The 22,159-nt window shown below is 42.9% G+C and overlaps 1 protein-coding gene across 1 annotated transcript; it reads left to right on the top strand.

Annotated features, from left to right (window-relative positions):
* Window positions 1-22,017, top strand: LOC138085675 (zinc finger protein 627-like). Its single transcript, XM_068980180.1, has 6 exons — window positions 1-347; window positions 17,682-17,781; window positions 19,844-19,970; window positions 20,173-20,233; window positions 20,607-21,348; window positions 21,433-22,017. The coding sequence occupies exons 1-6, from the start codon at window positions 1-3 to the stop codon at window positions 22,015-22,017; spliced, it is 1,962 nt and encodes a 653-aa protein (XP_068836281.1).
* The last annotated feature ends 142 nt before the right edge of the window (window positions 22,018-22,159 follow it).

Raw genomic sequence — 22,159 nt, 5'->3', positions numbered from 1 at the left:
ATGGTGAGTGTGCGTTATCCGGGTGCAGAGTTGGAGCGAGAGGGGAGGAGGCGTTGGTTGGAGTGGATCCGAACCAGCTGTGGTTGTGTCGGGCCTCCCCGCTGTCAACCCCGGAGCCTGCGGACCCGAGGGGCGTTGCTCGGACCTCAGTCTCCTCCGCCCGGTCGCGTGGGGGGCGGGGCCGGCAGCCAGGACCCCGGGCGTCCTCTACAGTCACTGCGCGCCCCGACTTCGGCTCCGACCCCGCAGCCCCGCGTCCTCCCCAGACTGTGTGGTGAACCCCGGGGAGGATTGTCAGGGGACCCTCGTGACTCGGTCTACGTAGTTCGTGCGTGGGAAGAGCTCTGGTGTGTGGGGTCTCCAGTCCCTGACTTCTTCCCGGGGGTCACCCGTTTTCTCTTGTTTTCCAGTTATTTGAGTACCAAGAGTCTCAAGTCTACGCCCCTGTCCGCTCAAGCTTAGCTCTTCCTAGGGCTGGCAGTGAGTTCCCTAAATTTTCGGAGTTCACCCTACATCCCCAAAGCCAAATTCCCTGTCAGATTCACAGTATCATTATCAACTATTTGTCCTCCGTGGTGCATTTCAAACAGACGCAGTGTTTTACCTGTTTATCATTTTCCTCCCAGAGCCTTAGATGGTTCTTTTTTTCCATTTTTTTGTCTGTGGATGTTTTCCACTAGAAGAAAGCAAAAAATTACCACTTGAAACTACTTTGTTCAACAGTTTGGTGCCTCTCCTCCTAGACTCTTTCCTGGGCACAGACATCTAATGTGTGGAAGTTCCTTTTAAAACTTTCCTGGGTCATGTGTCCTGTCGGGGTTGGCCCTACTTTAAAGACTGTCACCTTTATAAGATTTATTCATATATTTAAATGCCATTTTTTCAATCAGAGTAAAATGCATTTAATCAATACAGCTTAAAAGATAGTATAACATATTTCCCAAGAGGCAAAAGAGGTGAATTTTAGGGGAAAAAAAATTCCAGGGTTACATTTCATTTAAAAAATTTTGTTCTGCTGGTTTTTTCTCCCTGGAGCATGTGTAGTACGTTCCTCAGGACTATTCTTTACTTTTAGGTGATTTCAGATGAAGTTCTCTGGTTGTGTGGTATCTGCTTAGATGTCCAGACCAAGTGTTCAGGTGTGATTATTTACAAACCTATTTCTCACTGTAGAAATAATCACTGACTGACATCTTTTTTTTTTTTTTTTCCTGAAAGGAGTAAATATTTCAGGTTTTCTGGTTGAACTAGTGAAAATGCCCTACAATTTTCTTTCCTCCTTTCCACATAAATGATAGGTTTAAATTGTGTTGCTGGATTGTTCAAACACTAAGTTTGTGTCCATTGAAACATCAAGCATGTTCCAAAGATACTCCAGTGCAGAGCAGAGGCCTATAGTCAGTGATCCATGCCAAGGCTCCTGTAAAGAGAACGACCTGCAGACCCAGTTATTCTTTTGGGGAAGCAACTCCCAACTACCCGCCCCGGCAGGTGTCTTACATGTTCGCACCCACAATGGAAGGAGACTTTATACTGAGAGATGCTACAGAGCCCTGGAAAGCTGAGGATGCAACTGCACACAGTGGTGGGGACTGATTTCATTTCTGAGGTTGGAGGCCTAAAACTTTCCTGTGTGAGTTCAATCCCTGAATTGGGAAGAGCCCCTGGAGAAGGAAATGGCAACCCACTCCAGTATTCTTGCCTGGAGAATCCCATAGACAGAGGAGCCTGGCAGTCTACAGTCCATGGGGTCACAAAAGAGTTGGACATTGTGGACGCAAAACTCGGCACTTCAGTTTTGCGTTCACAGTGTAGGTACACTGTGTAATTTATGCACATTGAAAGAGGCCGTTATTATGTCTTCTGTGTTGCGGACAAAGGGTTTATGAATTTGGATCAGAATCTTAAACTGAATCAGACATAGGGTTTCCTCACTTGTGAGACTAGAACCTAGTAGAGTCTGTGCTTCCCTGTTTTGGGGACATGGGAGAGCATGTGGAGCCTAGAATTCATTCTTGTGGCTCCTCAACTGTCCCTACCCTTCTTCTCCAGTGACTAACCTGCTCTAAGAACTATATGTTGGACCCCAAGTCGGGGAATTTGGTCATCTTTCTAAAAGTGTATTTTTCTTCTGAACTGTAGCAAGAAGGCTGCTGCTGCTGCTGCTGCGTCGCTTCAGTCGTGCCCGACTGTGTGCGACCCCAGAGACGGCAGCTCACCAGGCTCCCCCGTCCCTGGGATTCTCCAGGCAAGAACACTGGAGTGGGTTGCCATTTCCTTCTCCAATGCATGAAAGTGAAAAGTGAAAGTGAAGTCGCTCAGTCATGTCCGACCCCTAGCGACCCCATGGACTGCAGCCTACCAGGCTCCTCCATCCATGGGATTTTCCAGGCAAGAGTACTGGAGTGGGGTGCCATTCCTTATCTGTTTTGATACCAGTATTTTCTCTTTGTTTTTTTAAAAAATTACTTTCATGACAATTTTTAATCCAAAAATGTTGTGTATACCAAATTAAAACACTGTTTTTTTGACTCTATATGAGAGACAGCAAAAGAGACACAGATATAAAGAACAGTCTTTTGGACTCTGTGGGAGAAGGCGAGGGTGGGATGCTTTGAGAGGGTAGCATTGAAACGTGTATATTATCATATGTGAAGTGGATCGCTGGTCCAGGTTCAATGCATGAGACAGGGTGCTCAAGGCGGGTGCACTGGGATGACCCTGGGAGATGGGATGGGAAGGGAGGTGGGAGGGGAGTTTCTGGATGGAGAACACATGTGCACCCGTGGCTGATTCATGGCAAAAACCACTACAATATTGTAAAGTAATTAGCCTCCAATTAAAATAAATAAATTTTTTAATTAAAAGTTTTTTAATGGTGATTTATAGCAGAATAAATTATTTTATAGAATTAATATGTCCTTTTTAAAATTAATTATTTGGCCACACCACATGGCATGGGGTATCTTAGTTCCTGGACTAGGGATCAAACCCATACCCCCTGCATTGGAAGTGTGGAGTCTTAACCACTGGACTGCCAGGGAAGTTCCTAATATGTTTTTAAAACTATATAATTTCTCCTGATGGATACATGTATATATATGGCTGAGTCCCTTCACTGTTCACCTGAAACTATCACAAATGGTTAATCAGCTTATACCCCAATAAAAAATAAAAAGTTTAAAAAGAACTTTACCATTTCTCCTTTTCCTCCTGCAAGTTCTCCAGGTTTATTGCATCAGGGAGATTGTATGTGTGTGTGTGTGAGAGGTGGTCCTCCTTTGTTCTGGGATTGATCCAAAGCCGGGTAGAGTCCCAGTGCACGAAAAACTACAGTTCTACCGTAGGGAAGTTTAATAAGCCAATTCAATTTCCAAGCACTTTTCAAAAATTGTTAAATTTTCACATAAATACTTGAATCTCAAAATCAGTCATTTCAAATGTATGTTTCTTTCTTAGCTAAATGTTTCAGTCCTTTGATTCTAGTTTCCATTAGCTTTGGGGATTTTAATGTGTAAGTTACTTGAGAGATACGATGTGAGTAAAGCAAGAAAATTCTGAAACCAACTTGAATTTTGCTCCATTAAGGCAAAGAGAGCCTCAGTATGAGATGGGTGTGTTTAAGTGCTCAAATGTTTTTTCCATTAAAAAAATTATTATACAATTTTTAAAGGTTATACTCCATTTACAGTTACTACAAAATACTGGCTATATTCCCCATGATGTATGATATATCCCTGTACACTGTCTTACAACCAAATTGTTTGTGACTCCCAGTTCCCTACACTTGGATTGCCCCCATCAACCCCATAACCACTAGTTTTTTTTTCCTGTATCTGTGAGTCTGCTTCTTTTTTGTAATATTCACTAGTTTGTTGTGTTTCTTAGATTCCACATGTAAGTGATGTCATAAAGTATTTATCTTTCTCTGTCTGACTTATTTCACTTAGCATAATGCCCTCCTGTCCCTAGACATTTAGAAGGCCATGCTATTCCTAAAGCAAATGAATTCTTGTTTTAATGAATGTGAGGGAAAAGCCATTGAATTTATATTTTTGTTGATATAAAGAAAACACTTTAAAGCTTATATACATCTTTTACGTCTATTTCTGGGTTTAATTCCAAACCCCTAATATTTTATATTATGCCACTTATTCCTGAAAATATCCCTAGTATGAAATATAGTGGAGGGACAAACTATAATGTTCTTATCCTTGTAGTTAGAAGGGGATTTGTAAATCTTTTATGGTGTGCAGTTTTATATCTGTTAACATTTAAAGGATTAAATCTTGGAGTGGTTTCCTATGTAGAAAAATGAAGATTAATTTTAAAAAGCAAAACTCAATTTAAAATAATGTTAAGCATAGGAAAATAAGATGTATATCAGTTTCTCTCCTGATTTTAAATAATGCATGTGAAGGTTAAAAATATTTCTAAAATGGGAAACTAGCTGAGGACTCCTAGCCCGCATGTCCTCCTCCACTCCTGTGCTCTTACTCCACCCATGCACAAATACCCAGTTATAATTACTTCTTGATCATCCTGTTGATGTTTCTTTATATGGAAACAAGCCAGTGCAGATGCATGTTTTTCTTACCTGGGTTTGATTCTTGTAATGAGTAATCAAGTTCCACATACTTGATGTTTGACTAGTACTGAAAGATAAGCCTCACCGCTCCCATTTCCCCTAGTACGTCTTACCTGGACAGGCTGATAAGAAAGCCTGGGGGCTCCTGCTCTGTGAGCTGCCGGTTGCTTGTGCCCTGTGCTGCCCTGTGTGGCATTATTGACCCCCATCAAACCTGGGTTCTATATACAGAGGACACCAAGTTGACAGTGTGTGTTAATTCCTTGTCCTGTGGGAGCAGAATGAGGATGGGACCCTCCTAGTGATCCTTAGTCCATGGCTTGGATGGAACCTGTCTGTGTTTTAGTGTAGGTGTGACTGAGGCTGGGTTCACCCAGACCTTGGAGGGGAGGGATCTTCGGGGGTTACTTGGCTGATTATACCCTGTGAATGAGGTAAACCCCTCAGATGATCACTCTGAAAAGATAATTTCAGAGAGAAAGAGAAGAGAGAGTAAAGGCAGCCAGTAGGTGGCAGGCTGAGTCCGTTCCTAATACCAGAGGGCTCACAGGACCCTTCAGTACCTCTGCTGTTTCTGCACCTGCTAGAAGCACCTGCAACAAAGACACTGACCTTCTGAATTAGGTGGGGAACACCTATAGCCTCACTGTGGCACAGAAAAGGGGTTAATTTAAACCAATTTAAGCCTGGGGTACTTAATTTCTATAACCTAACCAGTTGTCATGAAGGAGGCCTCTGACCCTGATGGCACTGGTGTGAGGCTCTCTAAAGGAAAAAAATTATCAATGTTAGGGTAGAAAGGACACTCTCTCCCCCAGAGTATATCCAGTGACCTAAAATGCAAAACAAAGAAAGACTGGAGGGGGAGAACCAGATAAAAAGGTACTGAAAGAAAGGACTACAGTTTCATTCAATTGTAAATCCAAAATATGCTGGTAGAATTTCCATAGCAAAAAGATAGAAGGGGCCTGCCTGACTTTTGGTCCTCTGTAATACGAATTTAAATTAATATTAACATCTCCTGTATGCTGCTAAGTCGCTTCAGTCGTGTCCGACTCTGGGCGACCCCGTAGACGGCAGCCCACCAGGCTCCGCCGTCCCTGGGATTCTCCAGGCAAGAACACTGGAGTGGGTTGCCATTTCCTTCTCCAATGCATGAAAGTGAAAACTGAAAGTGAAATCACTGAGTCGTGTCCGACTCTTAGCGACCCCATGGACTGCAGCCCACTAGGCTCCTCCATCCATGGGACTTCCCAGGCAAGAGTACTGGAGTGGGCTGCCATTGCCTTCTCCATATTTAAGCAGTTTACCTCATCATCTGAGGGGAATGACTGAATAGAGTATAAAGGACAAATAGGTATACTTTGCCTTCAGCAGCAGAACTCTCTTCTTGCCTAAATTTCTCATGGTTGTATCACTCATTGTCCCAAAATATCCCATAGTGAGCAGGGAAGCTCTGAATCCATGATTCATTAAGTAAAATTAAATTGTCTTCTACTTCCAAATTGGCAAGACAAAATAAGAGTCCACAAACATTACCCAACAGTTAAATTCATTAATATGGCCTGATTTAAAGTCTTAAACAGGGCCTTGAATGTGGTAACCCAAGGACAAAAGAGCAAATAAAACTAAGGAGGGTCTTGGAACACAGGAACAGAAAAGCCAGTTGCTTATTGTCCTTCCCTCCTCCGTGTTGTAACTATTAACGGATTTCAGGTCCTCCTGAGCAATATAACCTGTTTTCCCTCCTACCTCACAGGGAGAAGTTATTTGCCTTACTCTTACCTCACCCAGAATACGTACCTCATCCAATCAGCAAATGACCCCTATCCCACCCCTTGTCCCCTGGGTATAAAAGTATACTAAGGACCCCTGTTCAACCTCTGTTCTCCCTTGAGCTGGGCTGCTGTTCTAACAGCACCTCCCACTCTAATAAACTTCATTTCCTTCTCATTCTGCCTCATGTCTGAAAATTCTTTTCCAACCCGTACATGGACCACGGCATTGAATTATATTGAAAAACATTATAAAGAAACGTATTAAGGGAGAAGTGATAGCCCCCAATATTCTCCTTTAATAGCCTTATTTGATCTGTCCTTAAACCTGGAAAGAATGAATGATACCTCATAGTGGATTACAACAACCTTGAGCTGTGGTTACATCAAATTAGCCCCTATTCCTAGTCCCTATCATTGTGGAAATTACTTACTTCATCCACTCAGTAAACATCTTGCTCTTACAGGCTTGATAAGTCTGTTCTGTTGAGTATCTATTTCAACATTCTCTCAGCTGCAAAGGCCTTCCCCTCTGAAGGGACATCTTTATCTGGTTACCCTCAGAGAACCTCAGTGGTCTTGCCATCCCACAGTCTCTGCAGGAATATTTGAACTACATGCACTTTGCTTCAGGAACACAGGTATGACATCACACTAAGGACATCTTCCTCTGAGCACATTCATTTCATTTTCATTCAGAATACACAAATATGGAAAAAAGGATCTTGCAGAAAGTGTATGGGCCATTAACCAATGCAATGTGAGACCCTTAGTTAAGTTTCTGTATGTTTTTCAGTAATCAACTGCTCCCTTCTTTACAATGTGAAGAAATATTTGTAGTTGTTCTCAGCACCCACAAGGCCTACTAGGTTGTTTTGGTGTTGGGGAGACAACATATTCGTTATTTAGGAATTTTACTTGAGCCCATTTTTACTATTACTTGGAAATATCCCCCGACCTGGAGAGCACCCCTGCTACAGAAGGCTCTGGACTGTGTTTAAATGACCATACAACAGGCACTCCTGTTAGTTCCCTTGGAGTCTCCCTCAGTATAGAGGATACGATGGCTTCCTCTTATGCCTCCTACAGTGACCCATGATGGCCTTAAGCTGTCTATAGTCTTCTGGTGCAAAGAACTGCCTTAGAAGTGCAATTATCACCATGTACTAGGTTCTCTTGAAAACTGAGACTCTCACACGTGTAACAGAATGCAGTGAGCATAGCCCTTAGCACACAGCCCTTAGCACACAGCCATTGCTGTGCTTGTCATTACTGCTCACCCTGTTACCAGGCAACAGGTTGCTCAGCATTTGGTTGGTACCTCAGTGGGCCTTGCCTACGAGCAACCAATTGTGGATGAGCAACCATTTGTAGTCCTGCTCAGTCATTGGTCAGCACTGCAGAGGGCCCTGCCCACAAGTAATAAACTGTCAAGGGACCACTAGGGAAGGAATTTTTGGGGGCTCCAAAATCACTGCAGATGATGACTTTCCTTGGAAGGAAAGTTATGACCAACTTAGATAGCATATTCAAAAGCAGAGACATTACTTTGCCAACAAAGGTCCGTCTAGTCAAGGCTATGGTTTTTCTAGTGGTCACATATGGATGTGAGAGTTGGACTGTGAAGAAAGCTGAGCGCTGAAGAATTGATACTTTTGAACTGTGGTGTTGGAGAAGACTGTTAAGAGTCCCTTGGACTGCAAGGAGATCCAACCAGTCCATTCTAAAGGAGATCAGCCCTGGGTGTTCTTTGGAAGGAATGATGCTAAAGCTGAAACTCCAGTACTTTGGCCACCTGCTGCGAAGAGTTGACTCATTGGAAATGATTCTGATGCTGGGAGGGATTGGGGGCAGGTGGAAAAGGGGATGACAGAGGATGAGATGGCTGGATGGCATCACCGACTCGATGGATATGAGTTTGCGTGAACTCCGGGAGTTGGTGATGGACAGGTAGACCTGGCGTGCTGCAATTCTTGGGGTTGCAAAGAGTCAGACACGACTGAGCGACTGAACTGAACTGAGGGAAGGAATTCCCTTATTGACAGTTTGTTACTTGTGGGCAGGGCCCTCTGCAGTGCTGACCAATAACTGAGCAGGAAAATCCCATGGATGGAGGAGCCTGGTAGGCTGCAGTCCATGGGGTCGCTAAGAGTCGGACACGACTGAGCGACTTCACTTTCACTTTTCACTTTCCTGCATTGGAGAAGGAAATGGCAACCCACTCCAGTGTTCTTGCCTGGAGAATCCCAGGGACGGGGAAGCCTGGTGGACTGCCGTCTATGGGGTCACACAGAGTCGAACACGACTGAAGTGACTTAGCAGCAGCAGGGAAGGAATTCAGGCTTCCCTGGTGACTCAGATAGTAAAGAATCTACCTGCAATGCCAGAGACCTGAGTTGGATCCCTGGGTGAGGAAGATCCCCTGGAGAAGGGAATGGCTACTCACCCAGTATTCTTGCCTGAAGAATTCCACGGACAGAAGGGCCTGGCGGGCTACCATCCATGGAGTCACAGAGTTGAATGTGACTCAGCAACTAACTTAGAGAAGGAATTCAGCCATCTGTCCGTGGTATGGTGGGCATCAGATGGAGAGTGAGGTAAGAGGTGGATCCTGGCCTTCTCCTGGAAGCCCTTCAGCTCACTGGGCCTTGGGCCAACAGGTGAGCTGGGGCCCAGGGAACAGGCTGGAGGCTGTGTCCTGTGGGGCTCCAACTGTTGTTCAGTCACTCAGTCGTGTCCAACTACAGCCATCCAACCATCTCATCCTCTGTCATCCACTTCTCCTGCCTTCAATCTTTCCCAGCATCAGGGTCTTTTCTAACGAGTTGGTTCTTCGCATCAGGTGGCCAAAGTATTGGAGTTTCAGCTTCAGCATCAGTCCTTCTAGTGAATATTCAGGACTAATTTCCTTAGGATGGACTAGTTGGATCTGCTTGCAGTTCAAGGGACTCTCAAGAGTCTTCTCCAACACCACAGTTCAAAAGCATCAATTCTTTGGTGCTCAGCCTTCTTTGTGGTCCAACTCTCACCTCCATACATGACCACTGGAAAAACCATAGCTTTGACTAGACAGACCTTTGTTGGCAAAGTAATGTCTCTGCTTTTTAATACACTGTCTAGATTTGTCATAGTTCTTTTTCCAAGGAGCAAGAGTCTTTTAATTTCATGGCTGAAGTCACCATCTGCATTGATTTTGGAGCCAAAAAAAATGAAGTCTGTCACTGTTTTGATTGTTTACCCATTTTTTGCCATGAAGTAATGGGACTGGATTCCGTGATCGTAGTTTTTTGAATGTTGAGTTTTAAACCAGCTTTTTCACTCTTCTCTTTCACCTTCATCGAGAGCCTCTTTAGTTCCTCTTTGCTTCCTACCATAAAGTTGGTGTCATCTGCATATCTGAAGTTATTGATATTTCTCCTGGCAATCTTGATTCCAGCCTGTGCTTCATCTCCCCTGGCATGGTGTACTCTGCATGTAAGTTAAATAAGCAGGGTGACAATATACAGCCTTGACATATTCCTTTCCCAGTTTTGAACCAGTCCATTTTTCCATGTCTGGTTCTAACTGTTGCTTCTTGACCTGCATACAGGTTTCTCAGGAGGCAGGTAACATGGTCTGGTATTCCCATCTCCTTAAGAATTTTCCACAGATTGTTGTGATCCACACAGACTAAGGCTTTAGCATAGTCAATGAACCAGATGTTTTTCTGGAATTCTTTTTCTATAATACAACAGATGTTGGCAATTTGATTGCTGGTTCCTCTGCCTTTTCTAAATCCAGCTTGAACATCTGAAAGTTCTTGCTTCACATACTGTTAAAGCCTAACTAGGAGAATTTTGAGCATTATTTTGCTAGCATGTGAAATGAGTACAGTTGTGCAGTAGTTTGAACATTCTTTGGCATTGCCCTTCTTTGGGGTTGGAATGAAAACTGACCTTTTCCAGTCCTGTGGCCACTGCTGAGTTTGCCAAATTTGCTGGCATATTGAGTGCTAGCTTTCACAGCATCACATTTTAGGGTTTGAAATAGCTCACCTGGAATTCCATCAATTCCACTAGCTTTGTTCATAGTGATGCTTCCTAAAGTCCACTTGGCTTCACACTCCAAGATGTCTGGCTCTAGGTAAGTGATCACGCCATCGTGGTTATCAGAGTCATTAAGTTCTTTTTTGTATAGTTCTATGTATTCTTGCCACCTCTTCCGAATATCTTCTGCTTCTGTTAGGTCCATACCGTTTCTGTCCTTTATTGTACCCATCTTTGCATGAAATGTTCCCTTGTTCTCTATTTTCTTGAAGAGATCTCTAGTCTTTTCCATTATTGTTTTCCTCTATTTCTTTGCATTGTTCACTTAGGAAGGCTTTCTTATCTCTCTTTGCTATCCTTTGGAAATCTACATTCAGATGGATATATCTTTCTTTTTCTCCTTTGCCTTTTGCTTCTCTCTTTTTCTCAGATATTTGTAAGGCCTCCTCCAACAACCATTTTGCCTTCTTGCATTTCTTTTTTTGGCAATGGTTTTGATCACCACCTCTTGTTCAGTGTTATGAACCTCCATCTGTAGTTTTTCAGGCACTCTGTCTATCAGATCTAGTCCCATGAATCTATCTGGTGGGGCTCCAGAGCCCTCACTAAAGCCACTCACTAAAGCTAGTCTTGGCCCAGGCCTTGAGGCAGCAGTGAACCTCTCCCGCCTCCTAGCCTCTGTGACCTAATAGTAGCAGTGGCAGTCTGCCTGGGTCACAGTCTGTGGGACCTTGTCTCCCCCTTCTTTGGGCAGCCTGAGGGCCATTGGGTTCTGTGCCTGGCTCCCTCAGTGATGACATCCGGGCAGTCTGGGAACCTGGCCCAAAGCTGCCAACTGAGATCTACCTCCTCTTAGCCAGGACCAGGACCCCAGAGGGTGAAAGCTTTGCCTTGGGACCTTGCTCTTTCTTGTCAGAAGAAAGAATAACATTCATTTGGTAGAGATTTACAAGAAGATTGTTGCCTGATCATGACCTAACTTCAGGAACAAAGGATCTGACACCAAGAAGTTTGCAACAACTAATCAGGCCTCTCCCTCACCTTTCTTATAAAAGGGCTTTGCTGAAAGCTTTTAGTAAGTTTGGGGTTTTTGAGCCACCCATCTCTTTGCATAGCTCTGTAATAAACTTTTCTCTGTTCCAAATTCCAGTGTTTTAGTATTGTTTGGCCTCACTATGCATCAGGCACTCAGACTTGCATTTTTCGAGAACATAAGCACTGAGCAGGAGGAGGCAATGGCACCCCACTCCAGTACTCTTGCCTGGAGAATCCCATGGACAGAGGAGCCTGGTAGGCTGCAGTCCATGGGATCACTAAGAGTCGGACACGGCTGAGCGACTTCACTTTCACTTTTCACTTTCATGCATTGGAGAAGGAAATGGCAACCCACTCTGGTGTTCTTGCCTGGAGAATCCCAGGGACAGAGGAGCCTGGTGGACTACCGTCTATGGGGTCGCACAGAATTGGACACGACTGAAGCGACTTAGCAGCAGCAGCAGCAAGCACTGAGCATGTGATCCTCTGCTGAGCTGCTCATTATGCCTGTGACCTTGGAAACAGCACCCCATCGGGTCAGCATGCTTACCAACACCTCCATGTGACATGATGGTGTCACATCTGTCCTCGCCTGAGTCTCCTGCAGAAGGAGGCCTCGTCTACTCATTCCCTTAAAAGTTGCTGCAGTGTTGGGAAAGGTCCCCATTCTCCCAGATGGAGTCTTACCTGGGGTTAATTGAAGGTGCAGTTTTGGGATGTATGCATGACTGTAAGGAAGACAATATACATTCCTGCAGGACAAGTTCAGAAGACAATTGCTGCTCTTCATCCCTTATTTGTGATATCCCTGATTAAAAATCCAAACCCCAGGGTCACACAGCTACCCAAACATCAGGCGCGTATCTTGATACTGGCCCAAAACTGGCCTTATCTACTTGTATTCACAGATTCTTGGACAGTTGTCTAAGAGTTGCCCCTTTTGTAGTAAAAGAACTTTAAGAACCTCTGAACTCAATAGATAACGCAAAATACAAATCAAGGTAATACTTTTTAAATATATATATATATTTGTTTTGGGCTATATCGGGTCTTAGTTGCAGCACATGGTATCTTCATTGCATCAGGTAGGATCTTTCTTTGCAATGTGTGGGCTCAGTAGGTGTGTGGAATCTTAGTTCCATGAGCAGGAATTGAACTCATGTCCCACACGTTGCTCGGCAGATGCTTTGCTTAACCACTGGACCACCAGGGAAGTCACAAGGTAACACTCTTCTGTACATGTACTGCTGCTGCTGCTGCTGCTGCTGCTGCTGCTGCTGCTGCTGCTGCTGCTGCTGCTGCTGCTGCTGCTAAGTCACTTCAGTCGTGTCCGACTCTGTGCGACCCCATAGACGGCAGCCCACCAGGCTCCCCCGTCCCTGGGATTCCCCAGGCAAGAAGACTGGAGCGGGTTGCCATTTCCTTCTCCAGTGCATGAAAGTGAAAAGTGAAAGTGAAGTCGCTCAGTCGTGTCCGACTCTTAGCGACCCCATGGACTGCAGCCCACCAGGCTCCTCCGTCCATGGGATTTTCCAGGCAAGAGTACTGGAGTGGGGTGCCATTGCCTTCTCCGGTACATGTACTAGGTCCACTATTCACGGTCTTGCCAGGACACTTCTCATCCACATTAGAGTTCTAGAGATGTTGATAGTAACCATGGCGCTTCTCAGAATATGCTGTGCAGTTCTGTCCAACAGGGCATTCAGTGGAAGTTTCACCTCTCTTACTGGTCTTAAGCTCATGGAACACTATGCCGCCTTATTGAATAAATGCAAATGAGTTGGATGAAAGGTTTCCTGTTTCAGTCATCGGTCACTCATCAGGGATAATGAGTTTGTCTTCATCTTTAATTTTTTTTTTTTCTAGTACACTTCAGTTTTTTTAGGGCAGTTTTAGTGTATAGGAAAATTGATTAGGAAGCATAGAGAAATGTATCAGAAAGTATACATAACCCCTCTGCATCCACAGTTTGCACTATATTGTTTTTTATTTCTTATTTGACTGTGGTACATTTGTTAAACTTGCTCAGCAAATAGCATTGTTTGTTATCATAAATGGATGTTGGTTGGTGTCAAATCCTTTTTCATGCTTATTTCTCCTTTTATTTCTGATGTTAGTAATTTCTGTTTTCTTTCTTCATCGTCTTGACTGGCTGTTTATCATTTTATTAAATTAATATTTTCAAAGGATTACCTTTGGGGTTTGAAAACTAGAAGAGTGTTTTTTTCTTTCAAAACTTGAAATACAAGGAGACCTCAAATTGAGGGTTCTGTTCAGGACCACTGCAATAAAGTAAGTCACACTTATTATTTGGTTTCCCAGTGCATATAAAAGTTATGTTTCTACTATATCATAGCTTATTAAGTATGCAGTAGCGTTATATCAGAGAAGGCAATGGCACCCCACTCCAGTACTCTTGCCTGGAAAATCCCATGGACGGAGGAGCCTGGTAGGCTGCAGTCCATGGGGTCGCTAAGGGTCGCACATGACTGAGCGACTTCACTTTCACTTTTCACTTTCATGCATTGGAGAAGGAAATGGCAACCCACTCCAGTGTTCTTGCCTGGAGAATCCCAGGGACGGGGGAGCCTGGTGGGCTGCCGTCTATGGGGTCGCACAGAGTCGGACACGACTGAAGTGACTTAGCAGCAGCAGCAGCATTATATCTAAAAAGCAATTTGTATAGCTCAGTTTAAAAACTTGATTACTAAAAAATGTTAACCATCATCTGGCAATGTAGGGTTTCCACAAACTACAGTGAAACACAATAAAATGAAGTATGCCTGTATAGAATTTCAATCCACTCTCTTCTTCCTTGCATGGTTTCTGAAAACATGTCTGATTTAATTCAAATCTTTTTTTCTCTGTGCTAATCAAAACTACAATTAGGTGCCACCTCATACCAGTCAGAATGACCATCGTTAAAGAGACTACAAATAAAAAGTGCTAGAGAGGATGTGGAGAACTGGGAACCCTCCTCCAATGTTGCTAGGAATGTAAATTGGTGCAGCCTCTATGGAAAACAGTATGGAGGTTCCTCAAAAACACTAGCAATAGAGTTGTTATATGAGCAACCAATCCAAATCCTGAGCATATAACCAAACAAAACTATAAATAGAAAAGATGCATGCACCCCTATGTTCATAGCAATACTATTCACAATAGCCAAGACATGAAAACAAATGTCCATATACAAATGAATGGACATTGTGTATATATACACACACAATGCAATATTATTCAGTCATAAAGAAAGAATAAATAATGCCATTTGCAGCAACATGGATGGACCTAGAGGTTATCATACTGAGTAAAGGAAGTCATCTATGTAAGTTTCGATGGATCATCAAAAAAGCAAGAGAGTTCCAGAAAAACATCTCTTTCTGCCTTATTGGCTATGCCAAAGCCTTTGACTGTGTGGATCACAATAAACTGTGGAAAATTCTGAGAGAGATGGGAATACCAGACCACCTGACCTGCCTCTTGAGAAATCTGTATGCAGGTTAGGAAGCAACAGTTAGAACTGGACATGGAACAGCACACTGGTTCCAAATAGGAAAGGAGTATGTCAAGGCTGTATATTGTCACCCTGCTTATTTAACTTATATGCAGTGTACATCATGAGAAACGCTGGGCTGGAGGAAGCACAAGCTGGAATCAAGATTGCCGGGAGAAATATCAATAATAACCTCAGATATGCAGATGACACCACCCTTATGGCAGAAAGTGAAGAAGAACTAAAGAGCCTCTTGATGAAAGTGAAAGAGGAGAGTGAAAAAGTTGGCTTAAAGTTCAACATTCAGAAAACGAAGATCATGGCATCCGGTCCCATCACTTCATGGCAGATAAATGGGGAAACAGTGGCTGACTTTATTTTTCTGGGCTCCAAAATCACTGCAGATGGTGATTGCAGCAATGAAATTAAAAGACGCTTACTTCTGGGAAGGAAAGTTATGACCAACCTAGACAGCATATTAAAAAACACAGACATTTTTTGCCAACAAAGGTCCATCTAGTCAAGGCTATGGTTTTTCCAGTGGTCATGTATGGATGTGAGAGTTGGACTATAAAGAAAGTTGAGCACCAAAGAATTGGTGCTTTTGAACTGTGGTGTTGGAGAAGACTTGAGCATCCCTTGGACTGCAAGGAAATCCAGCCAGTGCATCCTAAAGGAGATCAGTCCTGGATGTTCATTGGAAGGACTGATGTTGAAGCTGAAACTCCAGTACTTTGGCCACCTGATGCCAAGAGGTGACTCATTGGAAAAGACCCTGATGCTGGGAAAGATTGAAGGCAGGAGAAGGGGACAACAGAAGATGAGATGGTTGGTTGGCATCATCGACTCGATAGACATGGGTGTGGGTGGACTCCGGGAGTTGGTGATGGACAGGGAGGCGTGGCGTGCTGTGGTTCATGGGGTCGCAAAGAGTCGGACACGACTGAGTGACTGAACTGAACTGAACTGAAAGTAAGTCAGAAAGAAAAAAGACAAATATCATATGATATCACTTATATGTGGAATCTAAAATATGACACAAATGAACTTATCTATGAAACAGAAACAGACTCATGGATACAGAGAACAGACTTGTGATGGCTAAGGGGGAGAGAAAGTGGAGACAGATGAATTGGGAGTTAGGGATTAGCAGATGCAACCTATTATACATAGAATGGGCAAACAGCAAGATCCTACTCTATAGCACAACGAACTGTATTCAGTATCCTGTAATCAACCATTGTGGCTCAGCTGGTAAAGAATCCGCCTGCAATGTGGGAGACCTGGGTTTGGTCCCTGGGTTGGGAAAATCCCCTGGAGAAGGGAAAGGCTACCCACTCCAGTATTCTGGCCTAGAGAATTCCATAGACTCTATAGTCCATGCGGTTGCAAAGAGTCGGACATGATTGAGCAACTTTCACTTTCCAATCAACCAGAATGGAAAGGAATATGGAAAGGAATGTATCTGTATAACTGATTCACTTTGCTATACAGCAGAAATTAACACAACATTGTAAATCAACTATACTTAAAGTAAATTTTTAAAAATCTGTGTAAACTAAGGTGTTTCTTTTTCAATATACTCTTTCTTCAGTTTCAATATGAAATACTTGGGTGTGCGTTTTCTTTTTTTATAATTTTATTTTTATTTATTTATTTTTGGCTGTGCTGGGTCTTTGTTGCTGTGCAGGCCTTCTCTAGTTGTGGCAAGCGGGGGTTTCTCTTGTCACAGAGCACAGACTCCGGAGTGCCCAGACTTTAGTGCTTGTGGCTTGTAGGCTCAGTAGTTGCAGTTCCTGGGCTCTGGTACACAGGTTTAATAGTTGTGGTGCATGGGCTTAGTTGCTACAAGGCATGTGGGATCTTCCCAGATCAGGGATCGAACTGGAGTCTCCTCTACTGGCAGCCAGACTCTTTACAGAGTGTCTTCTGAACTTCTGCATTTGTGGTTTGCCATCAATGACTTTTTAAAAATATTTGTTTGGTTTTGGCCCCATTGGGTCTTAGTTGGGATCCATTGCTTCAGCACACAAATTCTCCAGGTGTGGCACACAGGCTAATTGTGGCCCTCAGGCTACATAGTGGGCGGACTTCAGTAGTTGTGCCAAGTAGGCCCTCCAGCTGCTGTGCATGGCTTAGCTGCCCTGAAGCATGTAGGATCCTGGTTCCCGACCAAGGATCCAGCTCTTGAACCCCTGCATTGCAAAGTGGATTCCCAACCAGTGGACCACCAAGGAAGTCCCCAGGCCTTGTATCTTTATTTTCTCTTTCTCAATTTTGGAAACAGTGGTTTTCCTGTAACGTCAATGCTCTGATGGATCTAAGAAGAGTTATTGATTTCAAATGTTTGCAAGTTTTTCCTATGAAGTTGGGAATGGCATCCATGTGCTCTAAAATGTTTATTTATTTATTTAGGTAACCTCAGATCTCAGTCATGGCGTACAGAATCTTTGTTGTGTCATGCAGGATCTTTTGTTGCAGTGCTTGGACGGACGCCTGGTTCTGGCGCCTGGGCTCAGTTGTGGCACACAGGCTTAGTTGCTCCAAGACATGTGGAATCTTAGACACTGGCCAGTGATCCAATCTGCGTCCCCTGCACTGCAAAGTGAATTCTTAACCACTGAACCACCAGGGAAGTCCCCCAAGTTCCTTAAATACCAGACCCAAAACCAGAGTTCTCTAACTCCCATTTTTTATGGTGGACTGCTATTAACTTTAAAACCTCATTCCCCCTACCCATTTCTTTTTTTTTTCCCCCATAGGTTTAATGGGTTTAATAAGTTTACCCCTGCAGTTCCTATTTTCAGCACCCAGTATTCCTTTGAAATACCAGACAGACCCAGCAGTGGCCAACAGTCACGTGTAGCCCTCTAGAGTTTAAAAGTTCAGGTTCTCTGAGCATTCCGTGTTGCAGTGGCACGTGTCCAAAATTTGTACCTCCGTATTGTTGGGGGAGCTTTAAATGTACCAGTGGAAAAAGCTTTTTTGTCTTCATGGGGAAGAAAGAAAATCATTCCTCAAACCCAGCAGATCTAGCTGTGAGGTCTTTCCTCCTGTCCCATCTCTTGTGTGTGTGTGTGCGTTTGTTTTTGTTTTTGTTTTTTGCAGTGGAGCAAGAGACCAAAATCTAACTTGAGTTACAAGAAACAAGACAGTGATGGCTGGCTATGAAGGGAGTGACCAGGAGGAGTGGAGTCTCCTATACCTCCCACATCTAATATTTGTGCTTCACAGAAAAACAAAAATAACAGGTCCACAAAATACAACAGCTAGAATTACAAAACTCTGTTCATACAAGGGCAGTGGAAGGCGGGCAGTGGAAGTGGGAGGGGAGATGGCACAGAGAGAAAGAGTATTCAGGTCAGTCCAGGCGCGGGGCTGGCAAATGCTAGAAAAAAGGCTGCAGAAAAACCTGTGGTCCTTTCAGACTCACCAGTGTTTAAAATCCATACTGGTGTCAAGAAGAGTCTGCCTTAACGTGCACCAGAGAAAAAATCCAGATTCCTCAGAGAGAAGGGAATGTATGCAGGGCCCTTCCTCTCATTTCTCTTTGACCCACACCTCTACATAGTTGTAAGAGTGCCATGGTGCTCCTTTCTATTGGCAGTAACAAGACGTCAAGCCCTCATAAGATCCTGTTCTTGTGTGTGAACCCAAATCCACCCCCAAATTTTTTTAAAAACCCAAGCTCCTTTCTCTCTTAAGGCATTTCCTGACTGCTGGAGAAGCAGGCCTTACTTTCCCCGGAGACCTCAATTATGGGAAGTAAACCCTTTCATACGCTATTGGCACTGTGTGCTGTCATCAGCGAAGGGATTCATATGTTCAGTGGTCAAGCCATCATACTTCTGTAGACCAGATAGGAGTGTTTGGGAAATAGAGAACTTGGGAGGACAGCTTCTAGAATGACTGGTTTTGAAACCACTTCTTCCTGCAGTTTGAAAACAGATTTTATGGTTGTTTGGAGGAAAGCACTGCTGAATCCTTCATTATATTTTAAGGTCAAATTACCATGAATCCATTGTGATTTTCAATGAATACTCTTGCAGTCTGCAGCTCTTTACCTGTTACTCAAGGTCAGCAAAGCACAGGGCACAGTGTTCTGGTTCTGCCATAAAGAGTGCTTCTGGCATATTATCCCACTTTGTGTGACTTTGTGTGCCTCTGAGCAGCCCCAAGGTGCATGAGTATAGGGAATTTGTGGTCTAAGTTGTGACATCTTCTTCCTGGTATCTGAGCTCTAAATACCAAGTAACTTTCAAGTCCATAAAATCAGAAAGAGAAAGGGAGAGCTGAGCCTGTGGTAAATATTACACAAGTTAAAAGCAATACATCCTGGTAGTCGGGATATTTTCATTCCACCAGCTACATCACTGTACTATTTCTAAAAACCTGGAACTTAAGGACTTAATAGCCAGTTGGATCTTATTAAAAACTGGATTTCTACTTGTCCTAGACACTCATGTTTGGTGATAGGCATAGAAGTAAAAGTTTCTAGTTCTTCACCATGTTTTTACTTAGTAAAATCTTATGTAAATTTCACCCTCTGCCCCTTGGAGTGCTGTAAATAGTGGGTAGTAAGGGAGAGGGAAGAGTTTTCCTCACAAGGAATCCATGATCTTAAAATGATAATATTTGTTTCATGTGTGTAGCATTTCTGTCATTTCCCAACATGTGTGGACCCTGCGATGAGACAGAAATAATATCTGATACGATCACGACAAACTGTATAAATAATTTGCATGTTTTCGTGATGCTCTTAAACTTATAAGGAAGTAAGTGTGGACAGAGAGTAAGTTTCTCATAATCAAGTCAGAGAGGTGACAGACTCATACGTAAAATGAGTCTTCATATAAATGGTGTATAGATGTCCAGGGCTGTTAGTCTCACACATCCTCCTATACACACATTTGGGATGCTTTAGGACTCAGTGACCTTTGAGGATGTGGCTGTGAACTTCACCCTGGAAGAATGGGCTTTCCTGGATCCTTCACAAAAGAAGCTCTATAGAGATGTGATGCGGGAAACCTTGAGGAACCTGGTCTCAATAGGTGAGGATGACAACTTGCCTTTATTTTGTTAATTAGTAACAACAAGTGTTTCTTGCTTATTGTTCCAAGATATTAAATGTGGAAATGCAGGATGTTGCTAAATAAAACTAGGCAAGGACACAGCCAACAATGGATATAGAATCTAGTCATTTTTCTATAACTAATAATATTTTGGAATCATTTTCCTTGATCTGTAATTTAGGAGAAAAATGGGAAGATCATGACATTGAAGATCAGCACAAAAGTCAGGGGAGAAAATTAAGGTAAGTCATACCCACAATATAATATAGTACCTCATGTGAGTATTCCGTTATGTTATACAATTTTAAAAGGAGGAAATAACTAGTGCTCCAAATTTAGTTATTGGAAAATTTTCACCAAAATTACTTATGTGACATAGATGTTCAGTGTTTACAAAATATTTCAACACTTTAAATAAATTCTCTATGTGAATTGCCACTGTTTTGATGATTGCAAGAGCATTTCTTATATTAAACTTGAAACCATTCAGACAAGGCAGAAAACCTACACTATTGCTATAAGTGATAAAAATGTGCTTCAAATGTCCTACTAAATATAAAATTGTTAATAAAGAACTCATTAATAATGTACTCCTTGTTTGTTTTTTTTCCACAGAAGTCATGTAGTAGAAAGACTCTGTGAAAGTAAAGAGGGTAGTCAGTGTGGAGAAAACTTCAGCATTATTCCAAACCTCAGTCTGAACAAGAAAACTAATAGAATGAAACCACGTGAATGCAGTGTATGTGGAAAAGTGTTTACACGTCATTCATCCCTTAAGAGACATATGAGTTATCACACTGAACGTAAACCACCTGAGTATCAGAAATATGGAGAGAAGCCATATAGATGTAAAGAATGTGGTAAAGCCTTTGGGTATCTCCAATTTTTAGAGACCCATGAGAAAAATCACAATCGAGAGAAAAAATATAAATGTGAGGAATGTGGGAAAGCATTCCATTCCCGTGCATCCTTTCAAGCACATGAAAGAATCCACACAGGAGAAAAACCCTATGAATGTAAGGAATGTGGGGAGGCCTTCATGTGGAGCACAGGGTTTCGAAGACACATGGTAACACACACTGGAAATGCTTCATATACATGTAAGAAATGTGGGAAAGCTTTTAATTGTTCCTCTTCATTGCGAACACATGAAACAACCCACAGTGAAAAGAAACCCTATCAGTGTAAGCAATGTGGAAAATTCCTTAGATATTATCATACTTTTAGAACACATCAAAGGACTCACACTGGTGAGAAACCCTATGAATGTAAGCAGTGTGGTAAAGCCTTCAGTTGTCCTAGTTCTTTTCGGAAACATGAAAGAATTCATACTGGGGAAAAGCCTTATGAATGTAAGGCATGTGCGAGAACCTTCAGAGGTCTCTCAAGCCTTCGAGCACACATGATCACTCACACTGGCGATGGCCCTTATAAATGTCAGGAATGTGAGAGAGCCTTCATTTCTCCTAGTTCCTTTCGAATACATCAAAGGATTCACACTGGAGAGAAACCCTATGAATGTGAACAATGTGGTAAAGCTTTCAATTACTACAATTCCTTACAGTCACACAGAAGAACTCATACTGGAGAGAAGCCCTATGAATGCAAGGAATGTGGGAAAACCCTCTCCCATCAGCAAACCTTAAAAATACACATGCGGCTACACACTGGAGAGAAACCCTATGAATGTAAACAATGTGGTAAAGCCTTCAGATATTACCCTTCCTTTCACAAACACAAACGAATTCATACTGGAGGGAAACCCTTCGAATGCGAACAATGTGGTAAAGCCTTCAGTCATTACAGTTCCTTACAATCACATGGAAGAACTCACACTGGAGAGAAACCCTACAAATGCAAGGAATGTGGGAAAGCCCTCTCCCATCACCAAACCTTGAGAGTACACATGAGGCTGCACACTGGAGAGAAACCCTACGAATGCTCACAGTGTGGTAGAGCTTTCAGATATTACACTTCCTTCCAAAAGCACAAACGAATTCACACTGAGAAGAAATTTTACGAATAAGGAATACAGAGAAGCCTTTAGTCAACCAACTTCACTTTGAAAATGTTAAAGAAGCCACACTGGAGAGAAAGCCTATCAGTGTAAACAAGATAGGAAAACCTTAAGATATTTTCAAAGTTTGCAAACACATGAAAGGATTCCC

The sequence above is a fragment of the Capricornis sumatraensis genome, chromosome 9 (genome assembly GCF_032405125.1).
Source record: "Capricornis sumatraensis isolate serow.1 chromosome 9, serow.2, whole genome shotgun sequence".
Classification (NCBI taxonomy): domain Eukaryota; kingdom Metazoa; phylum Chordata; class Mammalia; order Artiodactyla; family Bovidae; genus Capricornis; species Capricornis sumatraensis.
This window is presented reverse-complemented; position numbering and strand designations above follow the sequence as displayed.

Bases quoted from the DNA above. Each gene is read 5' to 3' on its own strand.
- LOC138085675 (XM_068980180.1), top strand. From the start codon at position 1: ATGGTGAGTGTGCGTTATCCGGGTGCAGAGTTGGAGCGAGAGGGGAGG. The intron at 348-17,681 runs GTGTGTGGGGTC...TTTCCCCCATAG, and splicing joins CGTGCGTGGGAAGAGCTCTG to GTTTAATGGGTTTAATAAGT. The intron at 21,349-21,432 runs GCATGTGCGAGA...TATAAATGTCAG, and splicing joins AAAAGCCTTATGAATGTAAG to GAATGTGAGAGAGCCTTCAT.